This window comes from Contarinia nasturtii, unplaced genomic scaffold (assembly GCF_009176525.2).
Source record: "Contarinia nasturtii isolate CC-2019 unplaced genomic scaffold, AAFC_CNas_1.1 Cnas_scaffold_220, whole genome shotgun sequence".
Taxonomy (NCBI): Eukaryota; Metazoa; Arthropoda; class Insecta; order Diptera; family Cecidomyiidae; genus Contarinia; species Contarinia nasturtii.
In genome coordinates this window covers 4053273-4073324 of record NW_022197577.1, presented here as the reverse complement: position 1 = coordinate 4073324, position 20052 = coordinate 4053273, and the positions used below count along the sequence as shown (strand labels likewise).

Genomic DNA, 20052 nt, shown 5'->3' with positions numbered 1-20052 from the left:
CATCAAATACATTTGATTGTCCTTCGATAAAAACGAGTATGTGTGTTTCTCTTTCACTCTGCCTCTTTGGCTCTATCTTGAATGCTCACCCGGCCCTTTTTATATGGGCAATAATTCTTCAATATAATTTTTTTTATAGTGCATTCATTTTCGTTTTTTTCTTGGGTCTATCTAAATATACCAAAAATACCGTCTGGCAAAATATATATATCTAGTGATAATATCTGGCGTTGATTTGGGTCTTAAACGAATGTGATAGCATGCGCGCCAATAAGAAGTTGATATAGAAAAATCGTCGATATTGGGCATTTATAGCAAAAGAAATAATTATTCTTGTTGTTGTGGGTTTTGGTATCGTATCACTTCTACACGTCGGAAATCGTTCAATTGAACGTTAACGAATGACGAGAAAAATATCAGGGCACAAAGTTTTGCATATTATACGTCCATTGACATATAGTTCTATTGTTAATGTCGTTCTGACTTTCATTGCCTATTAGTTTCTTCCGTATTTGGCAAAAACCGAAAGAACCATCGATTCCTATATGTATACCAATGTACACGTATTTGTAATAACATAGGCCAAATTGGTTTTAGCGAGCGTATGAAAGCATGTTGTGTGCGATAGACATGAAAACATGATTGAATAGCAAATGAATGACAGTAAGAGCAACCGAACGCATTCCTGTCCGTCAAACTGGAAAATTTATTATTTATGATTTCTATTCAAGTTCCAAAAACTTCAAAGAATTATGGGTAGTTATTTGATATGTTTGTATTTGTTTTTTTGTGTCGATGTGCACATATAACGCGGTCTCTTATATATGTATGAATCAACAACCCCTCATCATCTTCAACATTGATGATGATGACACAACCGTTGCCGTTTTTTTAGTCATTCACTGTTATGTTCATGAGACAAATGATGAAACCATAGACAAAGATCAACTCACTTCTTAACACCATCGAAATGAAAGGGACACAAAATATGACACACAATTTTATGAATTAATGAGATTTTTCTCTTCCCTTCCTTTTCCATCGTTTGGGCCACTTCCTCTTCGTCTTCACTTATTTGTTTTTATTGACTTGACGAAGCGATATTTAAATTTTTTCTCCCCGGATATGATGACGTTATAACTGAACGCAAAATCTTGTTCGTCTCTTCTCTCATTCCATTGTAATACGAACTCATACTCTTTCCCACTGTCAACTGTATTTCTCGTTAAAATTTTTTTAACACGATAATGAATTCGATTCGATTTGAATAATAAAAATTCAGAATAGCTTCAAACATTGTTAACAATGTGTCAAGAACGGAACATCGGTTCTGAAATGTTTTACCATTATGCTTAGAAATGGAATTTACGTAATGCAGTTATGTATGTGCAAGTGTATGTGTGTGGTATTTGGAGCGTGAAAGCAAAACGATGTAAAGGACATTTTTCTTTACGATTACTCTTTTTATTCCTCTTCATGCCAAATTGAATGCTCAACTGTAGATTGAACGTGAAAGCAACAGGAAATTCATATTTGTAAACGCACAAAGATCGTCATATTAATTTCGCATTGGAATATGTACTTTGGCTTTTGGAATTTTGAGATGAACACGCCTAAAGGTTGAAAATTTGGATTTTGAAATTGTTGCTGCCGCCATGCTTCCATGTTATATGAGTTTGGGTGTAACGCGCGCGCACACGTGTTTATACTTTTTAATTTGCATTTTTGCTAGTCTTTATGAAATTCGGTTACAAAGGCACACTGTAGTTCGTTTATTGGCATAATTTTTTTGTGTTTGAATGAGTCATTTTGTCGAGACCAATAAACCACATTAGTCGAGTCATTTGATGTGTCATTCGATATAATTTTGTTGTTTTTCAAATGCTATCATTTTGTTTTCTTTTCGGTATGTGATAAACGTTAGTAATTTTTTGCAAACATTTGCGATAAAACCATAAAAACCCAGTACGTTACTTTTTTTTAGAGAAAAAGTAAAAAAAGGTAAACCGAAAACAAGAATATGTGGGCCAAGTGATAGAAATATCGTAATGTTTAGCGATAAAGAAAGCCGACAAAAATCTAGGAAATAAAATTGGAACGATCGCTTCGTCAATAATTGTCATATACTTGGAAAAGTTTAAATTCCTCTCTTTATATTGTATCGATAAATAGCAAACAAAAAACAATTGTTCGGTACAATGGAATGCAATGGAAAAATACTTTACAAAAGTAGAACCAAAAGAAGAAAAATAGAGAAGAGTGAGACAGAGAGAGAGAGAGAGAAAAGAAGAAAAACAGTTGACTATGCCTGCATACGGAGCACGAATATTCCGAGAACAATTCAAAAATTCAAGATCACATTCGGTTGGTGTGAGCACCAAATGAAAGTGACATGCTGGAACGAAGGTTAGTTAAACAAAAACAGCAGTAGCAACTGAAATGAAATCGAAATTGATGAAAAGCAGAGACATTCTTCACTATTTAACCACACTAATAAATAATATCAAGAGAAAAATATAAATAACCAGAAGAAGTAGAAGAAGTCGACGAAAATAAAAGAGACGAATAAAATATCGTCGTCGGGCCTGTGTTCGCAGTAAATATACAGAAAAAATTATAACAAATTGGCTGTGCATGTGTTTGTTCGGTTAGGGTGCGGTTGTCCTCCATTCATAAGCATTAGCATCGCAATATTGTTATGTCGGTATGAAATGTGTCTCTCTCTGTCTGTCTGTCTGTCTTTCTTTCTCTCTCCTTCTCGATTATTTCATTCAAAATTCCACTTAATTCGAAATGCATTCTTGTGATCCAACCGTACATATAGGCGCACAATGGACTCTTATTTTGTGTTGCGTTTAAATCGGCTCCCGGTTAATCAATGAAATTGAGCTATTGAACGTTAAAATTAAATGCCATGAAATATTTTTTTTTTTTTTAATAATTTTCACCACTTTCAATTTCTTGCTTAAGTTAACATAATTCTAAGTTGTATGTGACACTTTTCGGTTAAAATGAACGAATGGTTTAGACATATTTGAAGCGATTGGTTTGTAATCTTCTCATTTTTTCTTCATAATTCTATCTGAATGTCTTCACATTTTGTGTCCTCAGTAATGCCACTCTTGATCATAGATATGTTCGTTGTTTGTTCCTTTCGTTAGTTAAATTTTGTTAATTTCATTTGACAGACAGAAAAGAAGAAGAAAACGAAGAAAAAAGCATATATTTTTATACAAACATAAAGACTACTGCATAATCGGGTCTCATGATATTTGTTGCATTCTGTACAATTCATATATAAATTTTTTCCGTTCTCTTCTTCGTTTTTACCCCCTCCAATTCATCGTTGTACACTCACCATTGCACATATGCACGAAAGAAGTCCTCTATTCTTATTCTCAATCATCGCATCAACAGCGTACGATAGTCGTTCATATCGTCAGTACGTTTGTATGTGTGTTTGTGTTCAAGAGAACGTGCGCATGTATATGTGAACGGAACACAGATCTTCGTTTCGACGCCCCAAACCAAGTGACCATAAAAGATCACAGCACATACTCTAACTGTATTATTCAGTGTTCATATCGCATGCAGAAGCAACGCAGTAGTCAAAATACATTTATACTGACAATGACAAATTAGTGTGTTCATAGTTGATACATTCCAAATTACCACACGAACTCAACTGAGACATTTTTTAAGTGAGAATTTGAAAAGAAAAGTGACGGAAACAAAACAAATTCATGTAAATACCTCAATATCGGTAAATATTTGATGTTATTGATCATCCATTTCCCACGTGTATTCAAAGCAAAATGGACATTTTGTAAAATAAAATGACGCCAAGTTTGTACTGTGTAAAATATATTTATATATAAAGTGTTTTCAAATCAATATTTGTCAACCAAAGGAATTTCGCATCATATTTTTTAGTGAATGTTTAAATAAGATCAACAAGATAAAATTCGTAAATTTTGCTCGTTCGATTCACGCATGTACAGTGTGCACATGGACAGAAAGTGAATTGGACGGTTAGTCTTAGCCGACAAAGCAAGTGTGCAACGATTTAAAATATATACGATTTAATGAGAAAAATACAACATTAAAATATTTTAACTTCAAATCACTAAAAAAATCCAAATAACACGATTACGTTTTTATAGAATCGATTACGTTTCATTTAAGAAAAAAAACAACATTTTTTTTCGATTTGTGGATTAAAAAAGGTTGCTGCGTCAAATGTGCATCTAAAGAATTGATGTGTATTTCGTGATTATTGTACAAATATACAGTATTTCAGAGAAGAAAATAGATTTCGATAAAGAAACTCGATTTTGTGTAAGATGAACAAAACAAAACAAAAAAATGTAAATACGAGTTGATAGATATTCTAAGCTCATACACTAATCGAAATTTAAATTTCAATTGCTTGTGTTATATCGGTTGATTTACCGAGACCGCCCATATAAAGGAAATAACAACTCAAACAAAAATCTAGAGTGGCGATAAAATTGAATAAATAAGTGTGATTAATTGATGAATGTAAAAAAAAACAAGCGAATACAAAAGCGAAAACAATTGTTATTAAAATCACTCGACATAAGTTCGCTCGAATAAAAACAATCTGGTCTGCATGTTTTGTGAGATATATTTTAGTGATAACGAATTGAAATGCATAGTAATTTTTTGAAACTCTTCACGTGGACAAAACAAAGAAAAAATAAATTATTTATGCATATACATTGAGATATAGGGACAATGAATCAATTCAATCGTTTAAAAAAAATAACTGAATTCTTAGACTGTACGTTGTATAATATCATATTCTTGGGTTTACAAATAAGAAAGACACAGACAAACAAAAGTGTTCATATAAGTGTGTGTGTGTGTGTGTGTGTGTGTGTGTGTGTGTTCGTGTACAAACAAAAGCGAGAGTCTCTCAAAAAATGTAGAACCTCGAAGGCAATTGAAAGGGAAAGTGATGATTGAACACGAATAAATGAAATGAGTTTTATTTTTCATCGATAATTCCATATTTATTATCGTTAATTTTTTTTCCTTTATTTTCTCATTTCTGCTGAGTGCGTTCCGTATAGGATGTTTATGTGTATATTTTTTGTTATCATTATCACTTTTCACGATGTTTGTTTACATTATCGCGCGCATTCTTCGTATCGTGCATACACTATAATTCCGTTATTTCTTTGTGTATCGGTTTCGTCTTCTTTATGCTTTTGTTTTGGCTGCATTCATTCTTACGTATTTTTCTCCGTTTCATGTTTTTCGTTCTAAATAAATAACTTTTGATTTCGAATTTATTTATCTTATTTTCCTGATAATTCATCAGTTCTTTCGACTTAAAAGAGAAGAAGAATAAGACAATGACGACTACGACGAACAAACCAATTGTTTATTTCATTTTTAGTAACCTTTTCGTATTAGTTACTTATACCAATGCGGTATTTATAATAGATAATATTTTGCATTCTCATCAATTTTCTATCAACAACACAATCATCAGGTATGCCTCAAGCGTATTCACATTTATCGCTTGCGCGAGCTTCTTCATCGTACAATGTAACAAATATCTCACTGGTTATATTTCCTTCTTCAGAAAATCTTCTTCTAAATCCAACAAAACGTCACATGATTTTTTCTCTTCTCAAAGAATTCAAACAAACGTAAGGCAGTGTGCAGACACCTTTTGCTCTTCTTCTCTAGGCTCACTCAAATGCATTTTAAATGCATCCGACATCAAATGAGAACGTTTTTTTTACGACGCATTTCGTTCTCAGTGCTAACAACGCCAACTGAATGAGTCAAAGGAAGTTTGTTTTTATGGTAATTAAAATCAAAAAATAACATTGAAAATGAAAACGATGAGAAAAATGTCAACAAGTAGCCATTGCAAGTACACTTGATTCATCATTGCCGTGTTGATAACACAAATACGCGCGCCTTCTGTGAACGAAATATGTATTATTACCCCACTATTTTTAGACTTTGATTTGCGTAGTTTTTGACTAGCATTCCACAACAAAAACAACGAATTTTTCTGTCTCCCATTTTATGCGGTCTATACCAAATGTAAGACTCTTATTGCGCACTGTTATAAATAAAGTCTCGTTGACGACTTTTTATAAAGAAAATGTGTTTATATTGATTCATTATCATTCCTGAGAAAACGAATTATTGTTTACATATTATTAAAATGTAAATATAACACAAATTCCAAATGAATTAGTGAGTGTACCTAAAACAGGTCTTACTGTACAGAAGTACATACATATTTATTCGATGAATGTTCAACGATTATATATATGTTAATTATCAATAGTCAATCGTTTGTCGTCATCATTGAGATTTATTGATCAATTTTACGTGGTCGTTATCATTGTTGTCGTCGTCGTCGCCATTGAGTTATTTCGCATTCAGGGTAAGAATGTCGATGAGACACACTACTCATTGAATTGCAAACATATTTCATCGACACATTCAGATTATTTTATCAAAAATTCAGTCTAAATTCCATCACAAATTACATTGTCGCCAGAATTTTTTTTGTCACCAATTTTTATTTATTGCGATGCAGGTATTCATTAATATACACACATCGCGGTTGATAACTCTGATTTGCTGGAAAAAAGCCATTATTTTCAATAATCAGGCCCAAACAATATCTTTTCATTCTGCACCGCAATGCAATCTCGCAATAAATGCTATATGCGGTTTTTGTCTCTTTTTTTCACATCAGGCACATTTGGCGCATTTCGAATATGAATTGTATTTATCGTGATTCGACTGTCAATCAGTGTTTGCTTTATTTAAACAAATTAACTTTTCTGTTCCCATTCAAATTGTTTTTATGTGCCCAATATTCAGGTGCTTTTTTAAAAGAACTCACATGAACGAAAAGAGGCATTCATTATCTGTGAAAATTAACATTCGAGAAATAAACGACAGAAAAGTCATTTAATTTTGTTGAATATAATTGCAGAACCATCAGCTTTTTTTGCAACACCATCAGGTAGTGCATTTTTGTTTTAAATCGATGCATTTTATTTTCTATTATTTCATACATTCATAAAACGCGATATTTTATAACGAGCAAAATTATTACATTTACGTCATAAATTGATGTGTTAAAATTATTTTGAAAATTGAAAATAGATGTCATGATTTTGATGTATTGTATAGGAAATGTTTTCATTTAAAAAAGTAAAATTGAATTACCAGCTACAGAACAAACGAATTAACAAAAGAAATTCGTTCAAAATATTTGCATAAACAATTGAATGTGAATCAATAAATGCGATGGAATGCTAACACATTTCGTCGCACATTTTGTGGTCACATTCACATAAACAAATCAATTTGTTGAAAATACTTAAATCAATTATTGTCATTAAATCTTATCGCAAGCGAAACAAAATTACGTGAGTGACCTTGGTCACATTGTTTATTAAGAAAATATAGATTGGTAACCTTTTTTTGTGTTTACATCGTGAATATAGTTTCATTTGCATTTGAATCACACACCCCAAATCGAATTTATTTGTTATGTACTTTAACACAAATCAATTAAATAAAGTTTTACATTTTTCTTATTATTATTATTGTTTCTATAGAAAACGATCGTTTGAGTAAAAAACCACAAGAGAGAGAAAAAAAATCTACAAGCTAAAATGGGCAAGGCACAAAGTAAACGTTCTGTGGATATCACAACAGAAAACAAAGAAGGTGTAGCTCTAGCTGAAGGTGAAAGCGGCAAAGTTGGCAAAATCGAGGACGTCGATCAAAAACCACAATTGAATGGTGAAGCCAATAAGGATGCTGACTCAGGTGTAAGTTGATTTTTTTCCATTCTCACGCCAATTCGGTGGTAAATACATACAAATCAACCAACCATGGTTTCATGAGTGTAAAAATTAATTGAACTTTTTCGATTATATTTTTTTTTTATTTTGTTGTTCTTAATCTCTCATATTTGTGTAGACTAATGAAAAACAGGAAGAGAAGAAGGACGATGGTGCCGAAAATGAAAAGGATGCAGCCACCGAAAAGACCGAACAACCAGCCGCAGCTGAACCAGCAGCAGCTAAAACCGATGCAGATGGTCAAGAAGCCGAAAAACCAGCTGAAAACGGTGCTGGAGAGGAAGCGGAAAATGCTGCCGATACAACCACCGGCACACTTGATGAAAGCAAAGATGGCGTTGAAAATGCTGGCGATGATGCAAACGCTTCATCAACACCAGTGACTGACAGCGCCAAAAAACCGAAAAAAGACAAATCGAAAAAACGCTTCTTGTCATTCCGCTCGTTCTCGTTCAGCAAGAAAGACAAAACAAAGCCGAAAAAGGAAGAAGCCGCCGCTAACACAACTAACGGTGAATGCGAAAAAGTTCCCGAAGAGGTGAGTGAACTGAACCCCGCGACGATTAACATATATTACAATATTACATATTATTTCTTTTTTAACCGGCCTCACAACTAAACACAGAGCAAACAAAAACATAGACATTTTCTTTAAAGTCAACATCAACTAACATTATGAAGTTTTTTTCAGTAGAGAAAAGAGAGAGAGAGAAAGGGAATTGCTCTAGCGCACGCGAACCAAGTTTCAATACATTATATAGTTTACATAACACTCGTCCAAATGCAATATGATTGCACATGCACACAGTGAAAACCGGCATCGGATTCTCACATTGACATATATGGTTAGAGTTCATGCAAGCAACCAGCTTGAATGCGGCACATTGTGGGTGTGAACATAATAATGGCTTCCTTAAATTCATTTAGTATAGCGAAAGCAATTTTTTCCCATCTTCCTATTTATCACGAATTCATAATAAAAAAAAATTATATCAGCAAAAACCCAATCGAAATCATTTTCAAACCATCCTGTAATGATCTCGTAAGCCGGACATAATATTTAATTGAATGAATAAAAGACATATACAGCGACCAATCGCTCGCATATAAATGCATGAAAAATAAAGTTCTCGAAAAAATAGAGAAAAAAGGCATAGGTTTGTCGACAGAGTTTGAACAATCTGAAGTGAAATTTATTGCTGTGCGCGCGTATATATTTTAAGATTATATGTCCGATTCAATGCCCAAAAGAAAGTGCAACGAACCGATGGAAAATGCGTAGAATGAATAAATAGACGTGTATATTCGATGGGATGAGTACAATTGAAATGCAATGGCAAACTCATTGGAACGAAAGAGAGAGAAAAGAAAAGAGAAGAATAAGACAAAAAGGTTAAAAAGAAAGAGGAAAAAGAGTGTGCACAAATAAATAGATGAAGTTCAACGTTGATTGCCAAGAGCAACAGCCAATGACAAAACTCTGCATAACGATCTTATTGAACATGAACGAAATTAATCGGCAATTTTATTGTGCTGGCTAAACTGACACCAAACCCGTTTCAATTTAAATTTACCACAACAGCATATTTGTGTTTGCCATGCACGTCGGTTGCTGTAGTCATTACAACTAGCTGGTGTTAATCTATGTGCTTTTTTCTCTACCATTTTCGAATCGAAAGGAGAAAAAAAATACACTCACACATACAGCAACTCGAGGGAATTGAGAAAAAACGCATGTTTCATCTCTTTATTGCATATATATATATATATATATATATGCAACAACAACGGCAGAGACAGCAGCAGCGAGAGCTGTGAACGAAGCTCATCAAAAATCGCTGCACATTGTAGTGCTTGTAATTTTCTACGCACATCCGTTCGTTTGTTCAAGTTCTCGTTGTGTCTATTTATAGAATTCGCAAGCGTAAGTCAAACTCAATGTAAAGAGGATATTTTAATCACCACATAGTTTATTCAATACCAAGTTCACAACTACCACAACCAACAATCTCTTTTACACAAACACACACATAGAAAAGGGATAAAAACACAACGCATGACTAAATGCTGCAAACTTAAAATTTAACTCTGTACGTCTATATCTCACTCTATTTTGCTCATACGTTGTTTTGTTGGTTACTTTGCTATCACCAAAAGAGACGAAAAAAACCCGGTGCACTTTATGCACTATATATATATAGAAATGTAGACGAAAGATATGCCGGTAGCATGTTCTCGGTCGTTGCCAATGTTTGCCAACCGGATCAACATTCGATATACGTGCGATAGCTGCGAATACAATGCACTTAAAACCATTTCAATGTATGGCAACAATAACCATATAAATCATTTCACTCGATTTCCAACACTGAAGTCTCTCTCTCTCTCTCTCTCGCAATCTTGTCTACTTACTATGTTGGTTCATAAGTGTATTGGCGTTGAATATAATATTGAAAATTGTGTGTAGGCTATTGATTTTCAGCATAGACTGATATGAAATGCATTACAAAATTCAAAATTGGTGTCCACAAATCATGTCATTCTCGCTTCGAAATAAGAAAATATAATTCTTGTTAAGTTTTCTCTTCATCTCCTTCTCCTTCTTCTTATACGTAATTATCGTCTTTGTTAACAATAAAAACAGAAAATCTTTTCTGAACAAAAACGGAACGAAAAAAATCTAAAATTCTTTATTTGCAGGGAACTGAAGATGCTGCTGCAGCCGCTGATGCTGCACCATCTGGTGAAGAAAAGAGCGCCGAACCAGTAACCAATGGAACAACTGAAGAAGTTAAGACCAATGGCGAACAAGCTGCACCAGTTGCAACACCTGAAGAATCAGTGACGCCACCATCAAATGGCGACAGCAAACCAATTGTTGAGGTCGCAAAGGAGACGGTCGATGAAGTTATTGTGGCTGCTTCCAAATCCGTTGACGAAAAGTTAAACTCCGTAGCCAAGCCAGAGGTAAACAAGAATGCTGACCAAGATTTACAAGAAACACATACACAAGCTCTTGATAACGTCGAACACGAAAAATCGCTGTCTAGCGAAAATGAAAATGTTGACATAGTTCAAAAAAATATTGTTGATACCATCGACACCAGTTCAGTCGTTGGTGTGGTTGATTGCACAAATAATAGTTCGAATAATGATAACGATAACATTAATTCACAATCCGCACCTCCCTTACCCGATAGCCCACCACCATCACAGATTACTGTATTTGCCGAATCGGCTATGTCTGTTGATTTAAATCAGGTGGAAAATGTTCCACAAACAGTTCTCTCTGTTGTTGAAACCATCGTCGAACCAATTGCCCAAATCGATTCCGAATTAGTCGGTGATGATAAAAAAATCAAACTTGCTACTTCTTCTGAATTGGTTGCACCATCCAACGATGTAAAGGTCAGCGATAATAACAATGATGTCGCTGTCGAATCCCAAACGATTGAAGTAACAGAAGCTAAAAATGAAATCATCGGTGAAGCGCCGATTGAAACAATTGAGGTTTACGACGAAAAGCTGCCTACGTCAAATGTACCATGCGAATCACCTCAATGTGAAACCGAAATTAAAGTTGATAATGAATGCGAACCGGAATTACCGAAATCGGACGATGAAATTGCCGAAACAATTGAAATTCTTGATCGCGTCAATCTCAATGAATCGGATGTTATACCGATTGAAAATGTTGTTACTGAAACAAATATTGAACCTATATCCGCTGACATATCATCCCCACTCCAACAATATAGTTTGGATACCCTTCCTTCTCCACAATCATTGTCATCGTCAAATTTAACACCACCAAATGAAATTGACGAAAGTGCCACGGTTGAGCTAGGTAATGAAGATGTTACATCATTACCGCCACCACCGCCAATCGATGATATTGTTGTTGATGACGATGAGAAAACAACCGAACAAAGTGGTTCCGATTCCACCAACATGGGTGTCGATAACATTGCTGAAAACAACTCATCGCACACATTGCCACCGCCACCAACACATGAACTTATCGAACATGAGATTATCGATGAACTGAAAACAAATGGCGTGGCCGCTGTCTCCTCCGTTGCCGTCGATAACCAAGCAGAAAACGACCAAAAACACAATGTTGATGAAATGAGCGGCGATGGTATTTTGAACGGTTCAGCTAAAGAACACGACGTGGCCACCAATAATATTTCTGATAAGGTGATTACAACTATCTACGAAACAAACGCCCTTCGAACTCATTGAATTGAGTTTTTATTGTCTTTTTTTGTTTTTTGTTCAATTCTTTATTTTAAGTTCATTTTCCTCTTCTTTTTTCTAAATAACAACAACAAACAAACGTTTATCATTTTTGTTTTACGTTCTTATTTTAGTTTTTATGTACTTTGTTTTGTTCTATATCTCAATATTTTGTTTAATTTACAAAAAAAATGAGCAACCAAAAACCAACCATAAAACGGCCATTCACATTTTTCACATATTTTTGCGTAGATCACATTATAATTTATTCAAACCAAAGAAAATTCATTGATAAAAAGCCACAGCGTCCCTCTCTATTATATAGAGCAATTCACGAATGGTTTTTTGAACAATTTTGACTTTGTCTTGCATTTTCATTTTTTTCCATGATTTTATTCTTCCGACTGTGGATTTAATTGCTCGTGATCCACATATTAGAATTTTGTTTTTCGTTTTCCTAACAATTGTGTTTGCTCGGCGAATGACATATATTTCTCTGCATACTTTTTAATTTTTAATTTTGATTTTCAATTCACTTTTATTTTGTGATCGTCGAATCAACTCTGAGATAGTTTCAAAATTACTCAACCAAGAATTTGATTTTTGAAAAAAATGCCTCAATCCTCATTATTCGACACAAATCCCGACTCATCTCATTGTTGAACGAAAGTCTGCTATTTCTACACATCTATTTATATCCGTATCGATTTACAACAACACTGCAACTTACGTTTATTTAGTTTTTTCCGAACGAAAAATTTATATTTTGCAATTTTTTTCTCTTGGTAAAATTCTTTATTTGCGTTAGATTCTTTATTTGGTTGATGATCAATAATGCGGAATGACATTAAATTATAGATACTTTTGAGCAAAATACAATAATATATCGTAGACTAATTTGTAACGCAACAATTATACGTAAAAAACACATTTACACATATCGACAACTTCATCAAAAGGAATGAAACAAGATAATGAATTTAATATGTAGTGAAAACGAAATATACAATATTTTTTCTTGATGATGAAGTAGAAAATGCAAAATAAAAACAAAAACAATCAAATTCATAAAGAAAAACAAACTCCTGATCCCATTCATCTTCCACTGTGTTTGCAACTAGCCCCATCTTAAACCCAATTCGACCAATAAATATTACTAAAACCAAAAATCACACATCGCACAAAATTAACCCCCTTTATGAAGCGCAGCAGTTAAATTTACCAATTCAACAAAAACTAATATCACCAACTAATTTACTCGAATAATATATTATTTGTGACTAACTACATACATCGAAAATATAAAGATACATTATAAATTGCATTGCATCTTACACTTTGGGCTAGCCTAGTGCATCGAAATAATAAATTATGTGCTCCATTTTTTTATATAAGAATAAAATGTATTTTGTGTGTGTGAATATTCTGATAGTTGTTTCGTGGGTAGACAATTTTCTACTAGAAAAACAAAATGCTTCAATATTTGTGTTTTGATTTCTTGTTTATTTTCTGTGCGGAAAAATACGATGGTCCATTTCTTGCTAGCCGGTTCGATATTGTGACTGTATCGAAAGGATAAAAAATAAAAAGAAAATATTGGCACGAATTCGACCATCGAGACATTTTTCCAATTCTATATCATTTTTGTTGCTTTTTTCCCCTTGTGTATATTTATATTTGCGTATGACGTAAATGTTTTTGATATATTGAAATCAAACGGCGATTAAACTTTTTGTCATATGCGATAGAGTTTCATCACTTTTTGATTTCGATTGTGTTTAATCAATATGATGCAAGAATATATAAGAGCAGTTCGTTTTTAACCACTATTGTGCACTATACATATTTATTGTCCATTTGATTTTCAGCGAACATTTTCATTGAAATATACAAATAAACCAAAATTATTTTCCAATTTCAGGCTAATGGTGTCAGCACCGATAACGGCGTCTCGGAAAAATTGAACGGTGACCACAAAACAGAGGTAGGCTCGATACTGAATTCATTATAAATTCATAATGAAATTTCCTCTTTTAATTTAACATTTAACCTCTTTTAATTTACATTGCAGGAAATCGCTACTTCGCCAGAAAAATTAGAAAAATTGGCAGCAGCCAATCCACCACCATCAACAGAAGTTGTAGCTGCCGAATAAGATGCATCGATTGTGTGTTGCAAAAAGAATTTGATTTATTAAACTAAATATTAAATATAAACAATTTATATATTAAGAGAGAAAGTAAGGAAAATGGAAAATTGACTCAAAATCAATTACAAACAATGATGAACAAAACAAAACATAACACGAAAGAAACAACAACTACAACAAAAAAACATAAACGGGAAAGCCATATTTACACACGATAAATAGCATGAAAACATACATACATACAGACAACAGAAATATGCAATATGGAAAGAGAAAAGAAACGCCTCTGGAATGGCAAACAAAACAACAGCAACAATTATATATATATATGAATCAGTTCTTCTTGCAATAGGGATAGCTTAACAATTGTAATGTCAATCAAAAACAAAATAAAAGAAAGAAATTATTTAGTAACATCATGAACACACACATAAAGTGACAAAACGATTTCGACCACGCTACAAATCACATCAAAGCATCAACGCATAATTAAAAATGAATTGAAAAAGAGTAACGAAGAAGAAAACAGCAAAAAAATCACAATATTATCTAAATATTACATTTTTATATGTATTTTGTATTTGTATCACGTACCGTTAAGCATGCATACAGAATCGAAGCATAATTACTAACTACTAGATGAGAAACGAAAACAAAAGACAAACAACAACGACAAAGTAGTAGCATGATAACCTTTTTTTTTAAAGAAAAATATCCAATAAGGAATTCCGAACTTTCTATCTTTCTCTCTCTCTCTTCAACATAAAAAAAAATTGGAAAATTTCATTTCAAAGCATCTTTTACTTTTCCAAGTAATGCAATTGTAAATCTCCTTTTATCACTTTCATATCCATGTCTAAACTATTCCAATTATATGAAATACATGAACATTTATCGGTTTCTCATTTTTATTATTGTGCTTTGATGAGTCATTATGTAGCTTTTTTACTTGTTTGTCGAAATCACATACATACATTTATATTTATCATCATGCATTGTAAAGAGAAATATACGAATCAAAATTAAGATGAATAAAACAATAGAAATAGTGGTCACAACTTTATTTTTACGTCTACTTTTGAAAAGGATAAAAAAAAAACAACAACATGCGATCCACATCAAATATACTTTTATGTAAATGTGCATCCCCTTCAAAATATTTCAAATAAACAATGAAAATTTTTACAATAATAAAAAATTACACAAAAAAAATCATAATCGTAAATGATAAAATGTATGCTTCTTTTTGTTACATGATACAGAGTAAAAAAACAATAAATCTCCAAAAATACATGAATATATTTAAAGGAAAAAACAAACAACACGTCGAATATAAATTATTTTTTGCTCGAGCTTTCTTTTTTAATGGACACTTTCACTTTGAAACATTGCGATCAACATAAATCGATTTTGGAAAGAATGTTGGAGTAAGAAAATGATTTTGTGTATGCCTATGAACATGCGATATCATTTTTTAGACTGAATTGATTTTTGCCTAAATCCACATTCAATATGCATTTAATATTCACATAAAAGGCTATACAAAATCGATGTTTTTTGTTCGGCACAGTTTTTTTAAGATGAACATTTTTACATACTATACTTAATAAATGCGGTGGAAATAATATTTAGTTATGTTTTAAATATACTAATTCGATATGTAGTATGCTATTTCCATCAGTTTTCGATCAATGAAAAAATTCGATACGATAGAAATGAATTGTATATTAAATAAACGAACATTTAATTATCCACTTAGCATCAAATCAAGATTTTTTTTTTTAATTAAGGTTAACTATGAAAAAAAAGATAACAAAAAATACGAATAATTCATAATAAATACGTAGGGTTTCGAAATCTCAAGAGGGAAATAGAAATATGTACCGGTATCTGGAAAAGACTTAAAGTCTTTCTGTGGCACGCGCTAGAGATTCTTCCCTGTTTTTATTTTAAATTTTAATTACTAAATATTTTTATGGTTTCTTTTATTTTGTGTACAGGCACAATGCAGTTCTTTTTTTAATTTTTATAGCTTGAAATTTATCAGATGAAATATTAAGTAAGAATGGATATAAATTTATAAAATACATAATAAAGAAACACAAAAAAACACACATTATATCATGTTTTAGTATCATCAAGGCCTGCTCAAAGGTTCCCCAAGGATAGCGGTTTGTCCCTTCTTCCCACCCATCAAAAATACATAGTCCATTGAAGTAAATTCATAAAAATTGGCTTTTTGGCACATGGCATTTTCTTAGTTTTATTTATGACGACCTGAAACGTCATTTTCTCCAGTTCGTGAATACAACACAAGCATTCCTAGTGAACAATATGATAGCGGCTATCATTTCACATTCAACAGCTGAATCCATGGCGATTTTCATGCTTTTGAAAAGTACATCTTCAATGGAACGGTCTCAGAGACATTTTTTTTGTTGGTTACATTCACGTCCATCCCTAAATTACGATTGAGCTCGTGTTACGTTTTAGAGCACCGACAAGCGTTTTGTTCAGGATTCAAATTCGATAATACATGAGTAGTTTTGAACAATACTAAGTATAATGCTCTCCTTACTCATTGTGCTGTGTGACAAGTGATATCAGAATGAAGTTAGTTACTTCTAATTCGATTCGGATTCACTTATTCCAAGTATGTAACTTCGGATTCACGGTGGCTCATAGGAATTCAAATGAAATTATTATTTTGAGAAAAGTTTTTCGTATTTTTTTTCAACTAAATTGAAGTAAGTACAATCAGCCACCACTGTAAAGTATCAAAACTGAATGTGAGTAAAACATAAGCTGAATAGCCATGTCTTTCATTTTTATAATTGTATATGTGTCTCCTGTAAAAATTTCTGACAAGCTTGTATAAGTTGCATATGTATTGAACTGCTTGTGTGAAGCGAGCATTCCAAGCAGAATAACATTTAAAACACACCATTTCCATCTGGACTGTTTTTGTGAGGGGACTGGTTTTACATCACCTGTTTTTGCTGAATCAGCGTATCAGTGTCTAGAAATTAAGTGAGTATTACCACAATTTCGATCATTTTTCTAGCTAAATCACAAAGAGTTTTTTTTATAATTGAGAATTTTCCGGCATTTTCAATCAGATTTTAGTGTCATTTTCTGAGATTTGCATTGATCCATTTGCATTTTATAAATCATTTTGTCCATATATCGTGTCCCTTGAACAACTTGACTATCCGTTTATCTTGCTTTGGCGAGGTGGCTCGGTTTGGCTTCACATTGGGCTGATCATTCACATTTCTTTCACTGTTATAATGTTCAATCCAGTGCTTGACGAACCGTTCTGACTTTTTAATGTATTTATCAATTGATGCGATTGACATTCTTGGTCCTTTTGGATGTAGATGCAAAAACACCGCTCCAAAACGCTTATGAAAATATTCCGAATCCATGTTTTCGTTGCACAACAAACACTGTAGTGATTTGAGAACTGTCAATGTTAATTGGCGCATTAGCTTAGAGTGCCATCTGGCGACACCAAAAATATTTTCAAGATATTTGAAACTTTTTGTGGTTAAATCAACCGGCCTCTACTATGGGACGGACTGTAATTCGCTATAATTCAATTAAAAAGTGAGTTTATTGCGTTTTTGCAAATAATTGCCTTCATTTTCAAGTTTTTTGAGAATTTTCAATATGTGTTAGTCCTTTTTGTCGATTCTATTACCAAAAAAACCTTCTCGAAATTATTTTCTGAGCGTCGGTGTGAAAAAAACTCAATCGTCAGCTTTTTTGATAATTCGCGCCATCAGTGTCGAACAAACTAAGCAAAAATAAAACCAAGTGTTTATTCTCGTGCTTAAACTTCGTTTTGTGTTGAAATTCAAAAAATACAGCTGACAAGACTATTTTTGTTTCTTTTTTTTCTCAAATTGAATTGTTAGGTGTGATAAAGAGATCATTCAGTCATAGAGTTTTATCGAAAGTAATCATTTGATTTTCATCGAATCTATTGGGTTCCACCACAATTTTTACGTTTTCGTCACATTCGGATCGACCAATTGTCAAAATGTCGGCGGATATGGATTTTCAGGCAACAATTCGGAAGATGCGTGAGGTGGTAAACGTGGACTTTTCGGATTGGACAGGTGCACGAGTGGGACGTCATTTGTATCTAGCTGGAGAGTGTCGCATGAGAGGTGAACACTACATGTTTCCTGGTTACATAAAGTTCCCCATCCGAAAGTACGAGTGAGTATAGTTACGAATCGAATCTTTTGTAAAATCGTTAATCACAAATTAAATTGATATAGCAACAAGAACCCAGCCCATCTTCCATTCGATCTCGACATGACAGCTTGGCCGAAACTGATCGTTATGGAGCATGGCGCTGCTGAGTGGAACGAAATGCGAAATCATTGGAAAGCATTTGTTCCGACATTGTTGCAAGCGTAAGTTGTAGTCTTTTTTTTACTTTAATGTCATTGAGAACATGCATTTTCTTGAATAGAGGTCGAAACCAATTGGTACGAACGGGAATAATTCCATTGAGAGCAAATCGACAAGGAAATAATGGTCAACAACCAGGCCCACAACGACAAAGTGCCTCGTCACCGAATGTGAGGGCCTCGGGTAATCGAACAGTCAATCCAGCTTCATCACAGCATCAATCGAACAACGTAGATGATCCACGTCCAGGCACCAGTACGCAACAAGAACCGAATGTATCACATCAAATTCAACCCCTTCCTGATGATGATGAGATGCCACATATCAACATACTTGAATACATTCAAGACCAAGAAATGCAATTGAACGTAGGTGTGACCACTGAACAACCGTCGAATGCTTCAGCTACTGGTGTGCCACTCCCCAATGCATCAAAACATGATTCAAATTTTCCGCTCGTTGTTCAGCCAGTTCCTGACAACGCATCGGCATCGACGGCAATTGAACCCAATGGTGCAGCTGTGTGAGTTCAATTTCAACTCGACCATTCCCAAATCGCCGAAAGTCGTTTTAATCATTTAAAACCCCGGCCTTTTTGAATTTTTTTCGATTGATTTGATTTGAATATTCATTATGTTTGGGAGATCAGTAATAATTAGACAGATTATTTTTATGGAGAGAATATATTTTATTAAGCGTGTACACGGACTGTTTTCTTATAACTAATTAATTAACTAACTGTGTCGGTGCGGTGTGTCTACACAGATGCTTGTCTCTGTGTGACAGCTGCGACACACCGACTCAGTAATGTGTGCCAATACCGTGCATTGGTATTGGTCACTGTACTGAACATTCCCCCCGTTAACGATTTTAATTGTTAACCCAGAGGTTTAGGCTTGTGTCTGTAGGGAGAATGCATAGCTTACGGATGGAACGATCGAGTTCACCATTTTGCACTTTTAAGGTGACCGATCGGACTTTGCCATCCTTGCTTGGGTGCGTTTTGACTATGCGTGCCATTGCCCAATATGTTGGCGCGAGGTTTTCATGCTTGATGAGACATAATTGGTTTTTATGTTCTCATTTTCCTCTCGCCATTTTGGCCGTTGTGTGAGGCTGTGAAGATAGTCGTTTGACCATTGCTTCCAAATGCTTGTACTTGTGCTTGAGTGTGCTTATATAGTTGCCTTGCTGATTGTGTTATTGGTGGCCGATCCATTTCCTCATGGAATGGTAGCTTTAGTGGTCCACCAGTAATGTGCGAAGGGGGGGGGGGTTTACCCCCCCTGTGATTTGGATGAGAAAAATTTTTTCGCGAAAATTATTCGAATTTGCTAGGGTTTTTCACGAAAAAAGTGAAGA

At 33.8% G+C, this 20052-nt stretch overlaps 2 protein-coding genes across 6 annotated transcripts in view; both read left to right on the top strand.

Moving 5' to 3' along the window:
* The window catches only part of LOC116337261 (A-kinase anchor protein 200), a 55905-nt gene extending 39874 nt beyond the window's left edge, over positions 1 to 16031 (top strand). The window contains exons 1-7 of one of the 5 annotated variants that reach the window (XM_031761679.1): positions 3563 to 3763; positions 6998 to 7027; positions 7629 to 7844; positions 7996 to 8415; positions 10578 to 12077; positions 14038 to 14100; positions 14188 to 16031. In XM_031761679.1, coding sequence (XP_031617539.1) covers positions 7686 to 7844; positions 7996 to 8415; positions 10578 to 12077; positions 14038 to 14100; positions 14188 to 14271 — 2226 coding nt within the window. In that variant the 5' untranslated portion in view covers positions 3563 to 3763; positions 6998 to 7027; positions 7629 to 7685 and the 3' untranslated portion in view covers positions 14272 to 16031. Of the gene's footprint in view, positions 1 to 3562; positions 3764 to 6997; positions 7028 to 7628; positions 7845 to 7995; positions 8416 to 10577; positions 12078 to 14037; positions 14101 to 14187 lie in introns of those variants that run through there. The other 4 variants (XM_031761681.1, XM_031761680.1, XM_031761678.1 and 1 more) reach the window with 4 other exon arrangements.
* A 1202-nt stretch (positions 16032 to 17233) lies between these two features.
* Positions 17234 to 19314, top strand: LOC116337206. The gene is made up of 4 exons (XM_031761595.1): positions 17234 to 17295; positions 18186 to 18492; positions 18555 to 18692; positions 18752 to 19314. The coding sequence occupies exons 2-4, from the start codon at positions 18311 to 18313 to the stop codon at positions 19215 to 19217; spliced, it is 786 nt and encodes a 261-aa protein (XP_031617455.1). The 5' UTR covers positions 17234 to 17295; positions 18186 to 18310; the 3' UTR covers positions 19218 to 19314.
* The last annotated feature ends 738 nt before the right edge of the window (positions 19315 to 20052 follow it).

Bases quoted from the DNA above. Each gene is read 5' to 3' on its own strand.
- LOC116337206 (XM_031761595.1), top strand. From the start codon at position 18,311: ATGTCGGCGGATATGGATTTTCAGGCAACAATTCGGAAGATGCGTGAG. The intron at 18,493-18,554 runs GTGAGTATAGTT...AAATTGATATAG, and splicing joins TTCCCCATCCGAAAGTACGA to CAACAAGAACCCAGCCCATC. The intron at 18,693-18,751 runs GTAAGTTGTAGT...TTTCTTGAATAG, and splicing joins GTTCCGACATTGTTGCAAGC to AGGTCGAAACCAATTGGTAC.